A 15,357-nucleotide genomic window follows, 5' to 3' on the forward strand; every position below is an offset into this window, starting at 1 on the left:
TCCCAGTACTGATGGTTTTTCCTTTGATCACTTGGTTAAGTTTTCTGCATTGTAATATTACTACTTTTCTCTTTGTAATTAATAAGTAATTTGTGAGAAGTCACTTTGAGACTATGTAGATACCCTTTTCCCCATCAAACTTTAATCCACTATTTTTAGCATCGGCTGATGTTTCCTCACTAAATCAATGATTGATATGATGGTTACAAAATGGTGATTTTCTAACTCCATCACTCCTTTCATGTGTGTTAGCTACCATTCAACTGTAAGGAAGAGCTATTCCTTCTCTCCCATTTATTTGTTTATTCATTTATCTACTTATATCAGTATAGATTAACTTTATTCCTTTACTTATTGCTTTTTTTCATAAGACGAAAAATCTTGGAAATCATTCTCCCAGTCTATAGACAGCTTCCCCATTCCTTTCAACAGTTGTAAAGCATTCCTATGAATGGGCATTAGAGTATTTCCAATATTTTGCAATTGCAAACAGCATTGCAATGAATAACCTTGCGCACCTGGATTTTGTATTGTTGAGGAGTAGGCCTTTTTTTTTTTTTTTTTTAGAAAAGCAGGTTTTTGCTTTTAAACTCTTAAGATCAGGTTTTTAATTGAGCACATTGTAGTAGAAAACCCACAATAGGCTTGGGAGGTTGATAGTACTCACATCCTTTCCTGCTGGGGTCCTGGCTGTCTGAGCTTAGGAGAGTTGCTTAACTTTTCTGGTCTCAGTTTTCTCCTGTATATAATAAGGGTTATAATCCCCTAGTTTGCTGTGGTGAAGGTTAAATATAATACCGTACAGGAATGTCTCTAGCAGGGCACCTGGCATGTGGGAGGGCTCAGTCCATGTTAATAATTATTGCTCCTCTTTATCCATCAAATTCTCCCTATAATTTTTCAATCGAATACATCCTTTTAATACATACATTTGCTTTTCCTCCCCTGCCTTTTATCACATATTCTTACTTTCCACTTCATTCTATGAAATGATACATAAATAAACTGCATGGAGAGTGCTCATAATAAAGGGAACAAACTCACCAACAACATCTATTTATAGGGCCGGCCCGTGGCTCACTCGGGAGAGTGCGGTGCTGATAACACCAAGGCCCCGGGTTCGGATCCCATATAGGGATGGCCAGTTCGCTTACTGGCTGAGCGTGCTGCTGACAACACCAAGTCAGGGGTTAAGATCCCCTTACTGGTCATCTTTTTAAAAAAAAAAAACCATCTATTTATACAACACAGTAATTTACTGAGTATGTAGTTCTAGGCCCTGGGGACACAGCAGGGACCAAACAAAGCTTACATCTAGTCGGAGAGACCAACAATGGAAAAAAGGAGCAATTATGTGATGTGTCAGCTAGGGATAGGTCTATGAGAAAACACAAAGCCACATGAAAGGACAGAGGTGATGCAAGGAGCTATCTGAGATTAGCTGGTCAGGGGAAGCTGTTCTGAAGAGGTGGCATTTCAACCAAGACCTGCACAGAGTAAAGGAGTGAGCTGGGGAACTGCCCACAGGGAACAGCATTCCCGGCAGAGGGAACAGAATGTGCAAAGGCCCTGAAGAAGAACAGGTTTAGTGTGTGTGCAGCAGAACAGCAAGAAAATCAGTGTAGCTTGATGTGGGATTGGAGGAGTTGAGGGAAAGAGATTGAATCAAACCTTGTAGATGAGAACGGGTAATGGCTTTGGCTCTTACTCTGAGGGAGATGGGAGCCATGCAGGGTTTTATACAGAAGAGTGACTTGATGTGACTTAGGTTTTTACCTGATCCCTTTGGTAGCTTCAAGGTGAATGGGTGTAATGTTGATATTTGAGCATCATACACACAAGGCACGGAGGGTCCCCTGGGGAAGGAAGCTGACCTGTAACTCATCTTACCTGGCTGCTCTCAGGGAACCCACTGGGCCTTTCCAAAGGCCAGTCTATCTGAGCTTTTCCCACAAAATCTGCCCACCTTCCCTGTCATATCAGCTGCGAGTGCCAGCCCCTCCTCTGCCAAAGGACAAAAATGTAGAGTAGATCCTCATTATTCATGGACTCTGTGTTTACAGATTCCTCTCCTCACTAAAATGTATGTGTAACCCCCGAATCAATACTTACGGGCTTTTGTGGTCAGTCATGGACGTGTGCAGAACAAAGTACATGTTCCCAGCTGACGTCAAACAAGGCCACACTCTGCCTGCTTGTCTCAGCTCTCTTACCATAAGGTGTCTTTTTGTGGTCTATTTAGTGCCACATTTTTTGCACTTTAATTCTCTTTGTTGGTGATTCTGCTGTTCTTAGTGCTGAAGTGGTGTCTCATGTTCCTAAGTGCAAAAGGCTGTGACGTGCCTCACACAGAAATACGTGTGTTAGATAAGCTGTGTTCGGGCGTGAGTTACAGTGCTGTGAGCTACACATTTGATGTTAATGAATCAACAGTTATATTTTACATGAGATGTCTTTAAACAGAAACACACATAAGACAAGGTACGTATTGACGGGCTGATGAATGTTGTGAAGAGAGGCTCGAGGAACCTAACCCTGTATTTCCCCTAGGAGCAATGCTTTACATTTGCTAATTCCATGTTCAAAAAGACCTTATAGAACATAATTATTGCAAATCATGAGATCCAACTGCTTATGTCTGAAAACTGGCACCAGGTCCCCCAACCCTCTCTTCTTCCTGCCCCCCACAAAGAGGAACCAGGCTCAGGAAAGCCACACTCATAGCTGCCATCCCATCCTTCTGGGTGGGTTGGGGGCAGGTTGGCAAATCAGCTGGAATCCCCCAGGGCCCTCTCAAGAGCAGTGCAAAGACCCCCATTCCTGACAGTGCCTGTGAGCCTTTGCCATGTGCTGGAGGAGCTCAGGTGTAAGGAGCAGTAAGGAGGAGGGTCTTGTGGGTCTTGTGGCATGGAGTGCCTTGGGCTCATGGGAGGGCCTGATTCATCAGAGTGGCTGTTCCCTGGGCAGGCGAGCTTGACGAGAGACACAGGCGATCACGTATGAGCTCTGCCCATCAAAGGAGACACACTGTCTGAGACCCACAGGGCCTGGGGACATTTGAGTTGATGAGGGCCATGTGCAGAATTCTGGCCAAGCTCCCCGCTTTACAGATGGAGGATCTGAGGCCCCGAAGAAGTGAAATGCTCAGGTCTCTAGCTTGGCCACTTCAAGAAAGGGGATGAAAAGGTCTTCTGTATGCCGCCTTTTCCAGGGGTGATTGCTCAATCCTAATTACAGGAAAGCATATAACATCTGAAAATGAGGATAAATTTCCTTAATCTGGAAATGTCCCAGAAGCCAGTCCAATGTTTCAAAACAGAGACAGCCATTAGCAATCAGCAAAGATCCTATAGATCTTTTGTGTCATTTTAGCACCATGCTGAGCCTTCCTGTGGACTGTCATGCTGTAAATTATGGACTCAGATAACACAGGTGACAGTGCTGGGCTGGTGTGTGTATAAGAAGCCTCTGATGAATTATCATGTTTGTGTTCTCCTGGGACAGCCCCAGCTAGAAAATGCAAATCTTGGGCAATTAATATCAATATGCACAATTTAAACCCATTGCCTCTGATTAGATAAGCAGCCAGTAATGGCCTCATTTTTAAATGAATAAGTTTTGCTGGAACCCTGATGAATGAATTTGCCAATTTATTGTCTAGGCCTGCTAGATTGTAGGCAAAATTCATTTGTTCTTGAATCAAACCACTCATCACATATTTGTAGCTTGAAAAATTTCTTGTAAAAGGCTGGGGATCCATTTGGTGGAAAATTCTATCTTCGTTTAGAGAAAGGGTAGTACAGTGCATTAGATCTGGCTTGTAGTTCTGCCTCTACACTTCCTGATAGCCTTGGGCATGTCACCTCTCCAACCCTGAGCCTCAGTTTCACCAACTCTCAGAGGCACAATAATCCCAGCCCTTTCCATGTCACAGGAGTATTGTCAGCATCCAAGAAGATAACGGCTATGATGCTGCTTTGTAATCATTAAGGTCTGAGGTGTTGGGGTCAGAGATGTGGGTTTGAATTCCAGCTCTGCCACTTCCTAGCTGTGTGGCCTTGCAAAAGTTACATACCCACTCTGGGCTTCCATATCCTCATTGGAAATGAGGGTAAATAATAAGACCTACTTGTGAGGATTGTTGTGAGATTTAAACGAGAAAGTATGTATTAGTTATCTATTGTTGTGTAACAGTATTACCATAAACTGAGTAGCTTAAAACCACATACATTTGTTATCTCAGTTTCTGTAGGTCAGAAGTCTAAGGACAGCTTAGCTAGGTCCTCTACAAAGCTGTCATTAAGGTGTCAGCCAGAGCAAGGGTCTTATCTCAAGTCTTGATGGGAGAAAGAGCTGCTTCCAAGACCACATGGTTGTTGGGGAATTCAGCACCTTGAGGTTGTGGGACCTGGGGGCCTCAGTTCCCAGCTAGTTATTGGCTATGGCTGGCCTCAGGTTCATCAAAGTCGGGAGGGGAGAGTTCCCTTGCAAGACGGAGGTCATATCCTTTGTGACATATTCACACAAGTGATATCCCTTGTATTCTAATGGTCAAAAGCAAATCATATGTCCCACTCATCCTGAAGGAGAGGGGACACAAGCATGAACCCCAGAAAGGGGGATCACAGGGACCACCAAAGAGTGTCTGTGAAGGACTGAGTACAGGGCCTGGCACATATGGAGGCTCAGTAATTGTTGACAATGGTGATGATGATGATGGGAAAGTGACAATGAAGCAGAAGGAGAAGGAAAAAGCTTTGGATCCTTTTTCATCTGGGCATCCCATTTGTGACTCCATATATTAAAGTGTCCTTCAGTATTTCCTAACTGTGTGATCTCAGACAAGTTACTCAACCTCTCTGAGCCTCAGTTTCCTCATCTATAAGGTACAGACAATAAGACCCATTTCATTATAGTTGTTCTCATTATCCAGTGAGATGCTATGCAGAAAGCCCTTAGCACTGTGCTTGGCCCAGAGAAAGCACTCAGAAATCGCCAGCCAAAACAACCACCACCGCGCAACTCCAACCTAAAGTGTTCTGCACGATCGAGCCTTTCCTCTCGCCCAGAGTGTGCTGGTGATGTAAGCAGATGCTGCTTTATTTCAGGCGCATGCTGAGAAGCAACAACAAGCCCAAGGAGGAGAAGAGCGTGCTCATCCTCCCACCCCGGGCGGGCACCCCCAAGCTCTTCAACGCCGCCCTTGCTGCAACAGGGAAGATGGGTGGCAAGGGGGCCAGAGGAGGCAAGCTCGCCCACCTCAGAGCTCGCCTCAAAGAGCTGGCCGCGCTGGAGGCGGCTGCCAAACAGCAACAGCTGCTGGAACAGGTAATGCAGCTGGGAACCTAGCTGTACCGTCCCCTTCGGGTTCATACCAGGGAGAAGGCCAAGGGACTTCCAAGAGTGGACCACCCAGTTAGTTCTAGGGACTCCCCCCCCCTTCTGTATATCAGTCAGGACTTATTTGGTTGCCAGGGACAGAGTGCAAGTCCAAATGAGCTTGAGAAAATGGAGTTGCTCCATCAAGTAATTGAAAAGTTCAGGCAAGGCTGGATCCAAAAGTCCAAAAAATGCCAATAGGACTAGTTTACCCCTTCTATCATTTCTATTTTCATCGGTGATGACTCCAGTTACAGCCAGACCACCAAGAGTTCTGGGGTTATATCCTCCTGGTATAGCAATTCCAACACGAAGAAAGTACCTCTTCCCAGTGATTCTAGCGAAAGTCCCAAGACTCACTGTCATTGTCCAGAATTGGGTCAAGTGCCAACTCCTGAGCCATTCAGTGCAGCCAGGGCAATGTGGTGCTATGGACAGGGCTGGGTCACTTGCCACCCCTGGACTGAGAGTGGGGTAGGGAAAGTTCCCTAAAAAGAAGTCTTGATGCTGTTGCAGAAGTCAGAGGAGAGGTGGGAGCAAGGAATGTACTTTCCAGATCACAATGATGTTCTCATATTTAATATTGTGTCTGTGACTATTTAAAAGATTTGAAAGGAAAATCCCATAGACAGGCACAGTGCTGGTTGCTCCCTCCCCCACAAATCTAAAGGGAGCATTAAAATTAGTTCTGGGACTTTTTTCTGTGACTAAAGCCAAGAATGCAAATTAGAATGATTGCACTAATTATGTCTGTTCATGACTGTCCTTTAGGGAGCTGCTGGGGAAGGTGTGTGTGTGCTGGAGTTAGGCAGGAGCTCAATGGCAGGGCCTCTTCAGAAGAGGGGGTAGCAGTCTACATGCCAGAATTCAAAGAAACCCAGTGAACTCAGTCTCAATCTGGGCTGGTGTCAGAGTCCAGGGGACCCATCCAGAGGTTATTTGACAGTAGGAGTCTGGTGAATGACATCAAAACTACTTAGGGTTCCAAGACATTCTCCAGATACAGCCACCAATGGCCCCAGACTGAGGAAAGATGTGATTGCCTGTCTCACAAACTCAAGGTTAAGGTTGAGCCAGCAAGTTGGGGTCTTTAGTGCTGGCTGTGATGGGCTGAGTAGACGTGAACTCTAAGAGTGCTCTCAGTATGGTGAAAGGCTTTAGATGAAATGAGTTTGTTGCTCCTAAGTGTTAGCTCTTCACTGAGGCAATGTTGACATGTGAATTAAATTTGCATGAGTGTTCTAATAAAAGACATTTCCCTCCTGCAATTTGGACCAACCAGGGCAGAACAGCAGAGTGCAAGGAGCTCTTAAACAGAAGACCAGAGACATAGGTCCAAGCCCCAGCTCTGTCATCTGCTAGCTCCGAGACCCTGGGGCAGCTCCTCAAGCTTTTTGAGAACTAGATTATTCATAGTTGCCACATGGGCCTGTAAAGATCAAGAAGGATACTTTAGATGCCTTTTATAAAAGCATTTTGAAAGTGGCAAAGCACTTTACTAACCTTCCCATGATTCATCTGGTTCCATTCATAGCAGGATGCTTCAGGAAGTCCCATTAATGGTCACCATCTGAACATCTTGCCCAGGAAGTGGGTTGTTAGAGTTCAGGATGGACAGGGGAGGGTGGAACAGGTGCACCAAAACATGCAAACTCTGAGACAGAGGGAGCAGCCGGTCTCTAGATCTGTGCTGGGTTCTAGGAGCATCTTGGACACTCCCCCCGCCCCCGCCCCTTCCTTCAACACTCTAGACTTAAGCAAACTTCAGGGGGGTCTCTATTCCTCACAAGCACACTGACTGCTCCCACTTTATGTTCACTATCACCACCTCAAATGGGTCTCCAGCAGCCAAGGACCACTCTGGCCTCCTCCTCTGGGGGCTGCTCCCTCTCCAGTTTCCTTCTGTGCCGAGATGGGGTCAGACAGAGCAGGAGGGCCACAGGCTTCCACAAAAGCATGTTTTTTTACTCAATTCCTTGCTGACACATGGACCATGGCAAATATCTATGGGAGGCAGCCCAGACTAGAGGCTGGAGGTCCAGAAAGATGGCCTGGCCACAGCTGCTTTGGCCTCATCACCCTTTACCTTGTTTGCTTCAAGTTTTTCTCATTCACTGCAGGTCCACCCACCCGTTGTAACTGGAGCAGGGCAGCAGGATGGTTTTCAGACATGGCAGAGAGGCCTTGGTGGTCTCCCTCGTGGCCACCGCCTCCCCTCCCTCAATAGCTCAGGGGAGGGCTCTGCCTTGAACCGATAACTTCGCCCTGGCTTCCAGCCCTGCAACTCAACACAGACCTAAAATGTCCCCAGGACTTTCCACGAAACCCAACCGGGACGTTTAATCCTTAAACTTCCCCATAACATATTGTGTTTCTCCTAAATAACCCCGATGCGGCTCCGCCCCCATCCACCAGATTCCATCCCTGCACCCTCCGCGGGCGGCGATAAAGACCTTGGTCATTCTGTACCTCACAGTCACCCTTTCTGGATTCCAGGCCAAGAGCTCACAAGACGCTGCAGGAGAGGCAGGCTCTGCGGCTCCCGACCAGCCCGCGGCCCCGACGGAGGCCGCCCCCGACCAGGCTGCGCCCCCGGAGCCTCCGGAGGCACCGGCCCGGAGCTCCCCGCCGGCCCCGGGATCCCCGCCGGCCTCGGCCTCCCCTCCGGCCCGGAGCTCCCCGCCGGCCCCGAGCTCCCCGCCGGCCCCGGGATCCCCGCCGGCCTCGGCCTCCCCTCCGGCCCGGAGCTCCCCGCCGGCCCCGAGCTCCCCGCCGGCCCCGGGATCCCCGCCCGCCCCGGCCTCCCTTCCGGCCCGGAGCTCCCCGCCGGCCCCGAGCTCCCCGCCGGCCTCGGCATCCCCGCCGGCCCGGAGCTCCCCGCCGGTCCGGAGCTCCCCGCCGGCCCCGGGATCCCCGCCGGTCCCGTCCTCCCCGCCGGCCCGGAGCTCCCCGCCGGCCTCAGGATCCCCGCCGGCCCGGAGCTCCCCGCCAGCCCCGTCCTCCCCGCCGGCCCGGAGCTCCCCGCCGGCCTCGGCCTCCCCGCCGGCCCGGAGCTCCCCGCCGGTCCCGTCCTCCCTGCCGGCCCGGAGCTCCCCTCCGGCCCCGTCCTCCCCGCCGGTCCGGAGCTCCCCAGGGAAGCCGGAGGAAGGCGGCGAGGGGGCAGCCGGGCCCTCGGAGCCCTCGGTGCGGATCCACATAAGCCCGGGCCCGGAGCCCAGCGAGAAGGAGGAGGGGCCGGCGGCGTGAGGCGCTCGCGATCCCGCCCGACCCCGCCCGCCCGCACGCCCGCCCCGACCTCAGCGCCTCGCCAGGTCGGTCTTGACACCAACAAATGTCATAAAAGGCGCTTGTGTCCCTAAGCTCCCCCCATCCCTTGAGAACCCTACCTCCCACAAAACTACTTCCCACTTTTTTTTTTTTTTTGGTCTTTTTCGTGACCGGCACTCAGCCAGTGAGTGCACCGGCCATTCCTATATAGGACCCGAACCCGCGGCGGGAGCGTCGCCGCGCTCCCAGCGCCGCACACTCCCGAGTGCACCACGGGGTCGGCCCCTACTTTCCACTTTTAAAGTTCGTAGGCACGGGGACGCAATGGGGTTCCAACACCCTGGGAAGCTGCTTTGCAGAAGTAAAGGGTTATTGAATGTGGGGGTTTTCTGCTCAGGAATTTGTCTCCCACATTTCGAGGATAGAAAACATTTCAGCAGGAAGGGAGGCAGCTGGGCAGAGTGGCAATTATGGCCATTCTGATCTGAGCATCGGATGCCATTTTCCTCTGCTAGGCAGTCACGTTAAGGGACGTGATGCTCGTTAGGGTGCTGAGCATTTATCTTCCTCGGACTATGTTCAATTCTGAGTCTGAGGCATTATCTCAGAACAGATAAAATGGAAATGGACTTCCTGGCAAGGGACTGTGAGTGTTTCTGAGGTGAAGGGACAGTCCATAGGGGCATCCTCTGCCTGTCACCCCAAGAAGCCCCACTCACCAGCAGAGATCAGTCTGTTACTTGCTTTTGACACCCTTGCAATAGAGATGGTGGCAGCAACTTCTATTAATCCTAGAAAGTGAAATCTCACAGCTGATGACTCCCCTTAAATTCCCTAAAGTTTCTCCAGATTATGTCATGTTGCTTTTATGATTCAGAAAAATATGGGAAAAGGGTCATTCGGTCAATGAACATTTATTGAAAGGATTTTATGTGCATACTGAATAGCTTTTGGGGAAGCTAGTGATTAAAAACAAATCCAGGATTGGGCCATTTGTTTTCACCAGCAACAATGAACACAAAGGGGCTTGTAATTCCAATAGATACTGCCCATTTAATATAAAATTACAGGAACTTTGGGAGCTGCGAAGGGGCCTGTCTTTTTTGGCAGCTGGGTAGAGGGATCGGAACCCTTGACCTTGGTGGTATAACACCCCGCTCTAATCAACTGAGCAAACTGCCAGCCCTGAAAAGGCCTATGAATGCTTGCACATGTGTGTATTTGTCCATCCACTAAAAATATTCACTTCACTGTGAAAAAATTATACAAAATAGGAGTTTCCAGGCTAATCTAAGCATTTCCAAATTCCAGAATAATGTACAGATTTATCTAGTTGATGGTTTATCACGAGATCTGGGTAATCATCACACTGAAGATGATGATTGACATAATTATTTTGCCCTTTTATAAAGCTTTTGTTAATTTATTTTAATAAGTGATAACATATTTACATAAGTACCAAAGGTACACAAGGACACCCAGTAAAAATCCTTTGTCCTACCCTGGCATCCAACCTCACTGATTCCCTCCTCGAAAGCAATCACTGTCATGGGTTTTTTCTGTATCCTTTCAGAGATATTTTATGCTTACACAAGGAAATATGTAAATTCAGTCTTATTCCCTTTCCCCTTCCTTCCTTCCTTCCTTCTTTCCTTCCTTCCTTCCTTCCTTCCTTCCTTCCTTCCTTCCTTCCTTCCTTCCTTCCTTCCTTCCTTCCTTCCTTTCTTCACAAGTGATGGCATATCCTAGAACCACTGTTATTTTTAATCTAATTTATTATGGAGATTGTTCCCTATCAGTACATAACAAGCATGCTTAGTTTTTCATGACAGCAATCTGGTCTGTAGTATGAGTACATCATAACGTTTAAATCACTCTCCCATTGATGGGCATTTGCATAGCTTCCAATCTTAAGCTGTTGAAAATAATGCTGGAATTAAAACAAATCCTGGACAGACATAATTTCATTGGTAAAACACTGTTTTTAAATGGGAAAGTCTGGGAATTTAGGCATTTTTAAAAATCATTCCTATTTATTATTCCCATATTTGTACCACACATTCTAAGATACAAGCATAGAAAATTCTTCCATCTTTAGAAAGTATTTTAAATAGACTAATAAAATAAACATATTGCCCTTCATTAGATAGCAAAATGTTTTAATGGCACCTTCACTGTGAGATCCTATTTTATATAGAGGCTTTTTTTTTTTTTTCTGTGAATGTACTTATTCTTTTAGATATGAATCCTTGAATATATACTGCTTAGTATACAAAATGAGAGATTCTCAAGGTTCCCAATAGTTGTTCTGGAAAGAAAACTGATTTTCAAATGAGATTAGCAGCATCTTAATTTCACTGAGCTATCTCATTAAGCTCAACATTTTCATACAACTTGGATATCAGGTGGGCCGGCCCGTGGCTCACTCGGTAGAGTGCGGTGCTGATAACACCAAGGCCCCGGGTTCGGATCCCATATACGGATGGCCGGTTCGCTCACTGGCTGAGTGTGGTGCTGACAACTTGGATATCAGGTAAATTGAATTTGAAGCCGGCATTATTCTCCAAATTGAATTGGACTGGTTGGTCGCTGAGGTATGAATGGTACAGCTCAGAAGTACTGTAATTCTGCCACTGAAACAGGACCTCTATTTATGTATGTTGAATCTCTACTCATATAAAATGTCTCAACATGTCTTGCATTTTAGTAGAAAATGAATAGCAAGGTATTTTTTTAACTACATAAATATTTTAAATAAAATTAAAACCAAGAAGCTATTTAAAATTTTATTATCAAAATGTGTTCAGCTACCTGGAATATTTTGATGTATTTTCTTAGTAAACAAGAACACTTTATTTACACTCTGGCTTTCATATAACAATGCATTTTAATTAAAGTATTTAGACAAATGTTCCTGGCTTGTGAATTCATTTCAGAAACTGGCCATGTCTGGCAGACACTTTTGTGAGAAAAATGAAGTGAATTTCCTGGCTCAGCCTCCTTGGCTGATCTCCTATGGACATACTTGGGGCTACAATCTGTCTCACATTCCTGTTGCTGGAGTGATATCCTTATCAAAACTCCATGCACCCTAGGATTCTAAGCCCCTTTATGTCTAATCTCACCTTCTGGTCACACCAACCCAACTGCTTACAATTTCCCCAACCCTGTTAGATTTGTTCAGTGATGCAGAGTGCTGATGAACATGGACTCTGGATTCAGACTGCCTAGCTTCCCATCTCAGCCTGGCAGTATACCAGGGATGATTGTGGACCTCTCTGAGTCCCAGTGACCTCATCTATAAGATGGTGATAATACCTTGTACTGCACAGGGCCATGTGATGATCAAATAGACTGGCATTGCCAAGTCTGAATGGGCATGAGGGATAAAACCTACTTGCCATCCTCCTTCCTCTGTTACAGTTGCAGTAGATTGGAAGTCCCCTAAGAACTCCATCTTCTCTCAATTTTGCCTCTGCCCAGGGCTGTATACACAGAAGGGGTGTGATGGCCTCATTTTTGTCTTTTTAACTGAATGTTTTTACAAAGGGCTGGACGTATGTTAATTATAACAATATAAATCACAGCTTTTCCTGCCACTCATTAATAATTTAACATAATTTCATACAAAAAGAGACCCTATAACACCCCAACAGGGATCACTCTCCCCGGGGTGAGCACTCCATTCTGGGCTAGGCACAGGGCAGGCTTCACGGGCGTGTGACATGCTCAGGGCCCCATGCTCAGAAAGGCCCCATTTTGAAATTCTTAATAATTTTTGAACAAGAAGTCTCACATGTTTATTTGCACTGGGCCCCACAAATGACATAGTCTTCCCTGGCTACGTTGGGATATAGCCTGGTATCTTAAAAGGCCAATGGAAGAGGGAGGTAGAAATGTCTCTTTGCATTCAGCTTCTCTCTCCCTTCTTCTAGCCCCAGGATCCTGCTTCCCTTTTGAAAGATCACCTTTCACTCATGTCTGGTGACTCAAACATGGTGACCCAAGTTAGGCCCACTGGCTCTCTTTGCTGGGAAGTTGTATTTTGAGAGCTGTTGCCCTCTTCTTCCTTGCTAACAGAACCTTCTTTTAGTTTGGGGCAACAATATGCCCAACTCCAGGAGATGACACCCTGGCATAAGCCAGTCACTGCTCTCATGTTCCCTTCTGCTGGATTCTTGCCTTTCTAGCTGCTGTGGATTGAATGTCCCTCCAAAATTCATTGAAACGTGACCCGCATTGTAACAATGTAAAGGGGTGGAGATCCAATTATGGAATTTGGAAGATGGGGCCTTTAAGAGGTGATTGAATTTTGAGGACTGTGCTTGCATGAATAGATTGATTCATTCATGGAGTAATGAGTTGATGATTTAATAGGTGGTGATGGGCATGGTTCTCACTGCTTTATAAGGACAGCGAGTGAGAAAGTTAGCTCTTTTGCTCATGCTGTTTTCTCGTCATGTGATACCCTGCATTGCTGTCGAGAGTTACTACCCAGAAGGCCCTCACTAGATGCTCCTCCTTGACCGTGGACTTCCCAGCCTCCGAAACTGTAAGAAATAAACTTCATTTCTTATAAATTACCCAGTTTCAGGTATTTTGTTATAAACAACAGAAAATGGACTATTACATCAGCCTTCCTTGTAGCTAGGCATGGCCATTTAATCCAGTTCCAACCAATGAATTATAAAGCAAAGGATGATGGGAGTTTCCTCAAAAAAAGGAAAGTCCCCTGTTGCTGCTGTCCCTCTTTCCTCCTGCTTGCCATGCTGATGTGAGAGTGTATCTGGAGCTGCAGCAGCCACCTTGTGACTGAAGAGCCAAAATTCAGACAGATGCAGACCGAGACATGCTTGAATTGCCAAACCAACCCTGAGACCATGCCTCTCCAGACTGTTTTAGGAGATAATGAAATATTGTTATTATTTAAGCCACTCTTAGTCAGGATCCCTGTTACCTGAAGCCAAAAACATCTTGATATGAGAGCAATACAATGCAGAGGGAAAGAAAGAAAATGGGAGCATGGCAACTTGGGCATCCTGACTGCACTGGACATTAGTTCCTGTTGCCCAGATTGTCATTACTACCTGTGTTCCTGTCCTTCCCTGCCAGGTCCTCAGCTTTTCTTTAATTACACAAGCCACCTTGTGTGTATTAAGTACATTCACCTTCTGCTTAAGTTGGTCAGAGTTGGTTTCTGTTGCTCACAATGAAAAAAATCTAACTGATGCAGACAAAACTACTTCTGGGAGTTTCCCAGTTATATAGAACCCGAGATCTAGGCCATCCATTCTGGGTGTTACTTTTGGTTGAGTATAGGCATTTGTGGTTTCTAATTCAAATATCAGGAGGAGATCTTCAGAGAAAGAAATTGAGGAGAGAGGAGGTTGTTTTGATCAAGACCAAATTCAAATACAGCAGTCCCCACTCATCCGCAGTTTTGCTTTCTGTGGTTTCAGTTACCGTGGTCAACTGAGGCCAAAAATATTAAATAGAAAATTCCAGAAGTAAACAATTCATAAATTTGAAATTGAACACTGTTCTGAGTAGCATGATGAAATCTTGCTCAGTCTCACCCAGGATGTGAATCACCCCTTTGTCCAGCATAGCCACGCTGTTTATGCCACCTGCCCATAAGTCACTTAGTAGCCATCTTGGTTATCAGATAGAATGTCACATGGTATTGCAGTGCTTGTGTTCAAGTAACTCTTATTTTACTTCATAATGGTCCCAAAGTGCAAGAGTAGTAGTGCTGGCAATTGGGATATGACACAGAGAACTTATAAAGTACTTCCCTTAAACAAAAAAGTAAAAGTTCTTCACTTCACAAGGAAAGAAAAAAAGTCATATACTGAGATTGCTAAGATCTAGTAAGAATGAATCTTCTATCCATGAAATTGCGAAGAAGGAAAAAAAAATCTGTGCTAGTTTTGCTGTCCAACCTCAAGCTGCAAAAGTTACTGCCACAGTGTGTGATAAGCGCTTAGTTCAGATGGAAAAGGCATTACATTTGTGGGTGGAAGACATGAACAGAAATGTGTTCTGACTGGCAGCAATAGAGTCTGGTACTAACAGTGGTTTCAGGCATCCACTGGGGTCACAGAACATATTTCCGAGGATAAGGCGGGACTCCTGTAGCTCTCTGTGGATGGCCAACCCACTGGAAGAGAGTGATTCATCCAACAAGGATAACTTGAGCATCAAGCTCATTTCCCACAGGCTTTTCCCAGCTCCTTCCCTGTCCTGAAGAGGAACTCCACAGCAAAACCCATGGGACAGAACCTTCCTCATTAGTAATCCTTTCCACTGATCCCACCTCATTGCTGTCTTTTACAATTGTTAAGTGCTGAGAACAAAGATGACCTGCTTTAGGGCTTCAGAGAGCTTTCCATTCCAGTCTCATCCACCACACTGTGAGGTGATCAGGAAGGAAAGGATCAGACCCAAATCATACGTGAGAAAATTCAAACTTGAGATGGGCAAAGGGATATATAGCCTCAACGAATCAGCACCTTGGCTAGAGACAGAAACAGCCAAGAGAAATGATCTGCCTCTGCCACTAACTTGTAGTACAGCCTCAGCTGGATAACTTTCATTCATTCAATAAATATTTTCAAAAATTGTTTCTTTGTGCCAAGCACTGTTCTATTGCTTTCTGGGCCTCAGGTGTTTCATCTCTAAATTGGGAGTAATAAAACACTTCTTCCAGGG

General features: G+C 46.3%; 1 protein-coding gene across 1 annotated transcript in view; it reads left to right on the forward strand.

Moving 5' to 3' along the window:
* The window catches only part of CNGB1 (cyclic nucleotide gated channel subunit beta 1), a 64,438-nt gene extending 55,813 nt beyond the window's left edge, over window positions 1-8,625 (forward strand). Inside the window, exons 32-34 of the mRNA XM_063109911.1 lie at window positions 5,109-5,328; window positions 7,876-8,053; window positions 8,513-8,625. Coding sequence (XP_062965981.1) covers window positions 5,109-5,328; window positions 7,876-8,053; window positions 8,513-8,625 — 511 coding nt within the window. The remainder of the gene's footprint in view (window positions 1-5,108; window positions 5,329-7,875; window positions 8,054-8,512) is intronic.
* Window positions 8,626-15,357: the final 6,732 nt, after the last annotated feature.

The sequence above is a fragment of the Cynocephalus volans genome, chromosome 10, assembly GCF_027409185.1.
Source record: "Cynocephalus volans isolate mCynVol1 chromosome 10, mCynVol1.pri, whole genome shotgun sequence".
NCBI classification, from domain to species: domain Eukaryota; kingdom Metazoa; phylum Chordata; class Mammalia; order Dermoptera; family Cynocephalidae; genus Cynocephalus; species Cynocephalus volans.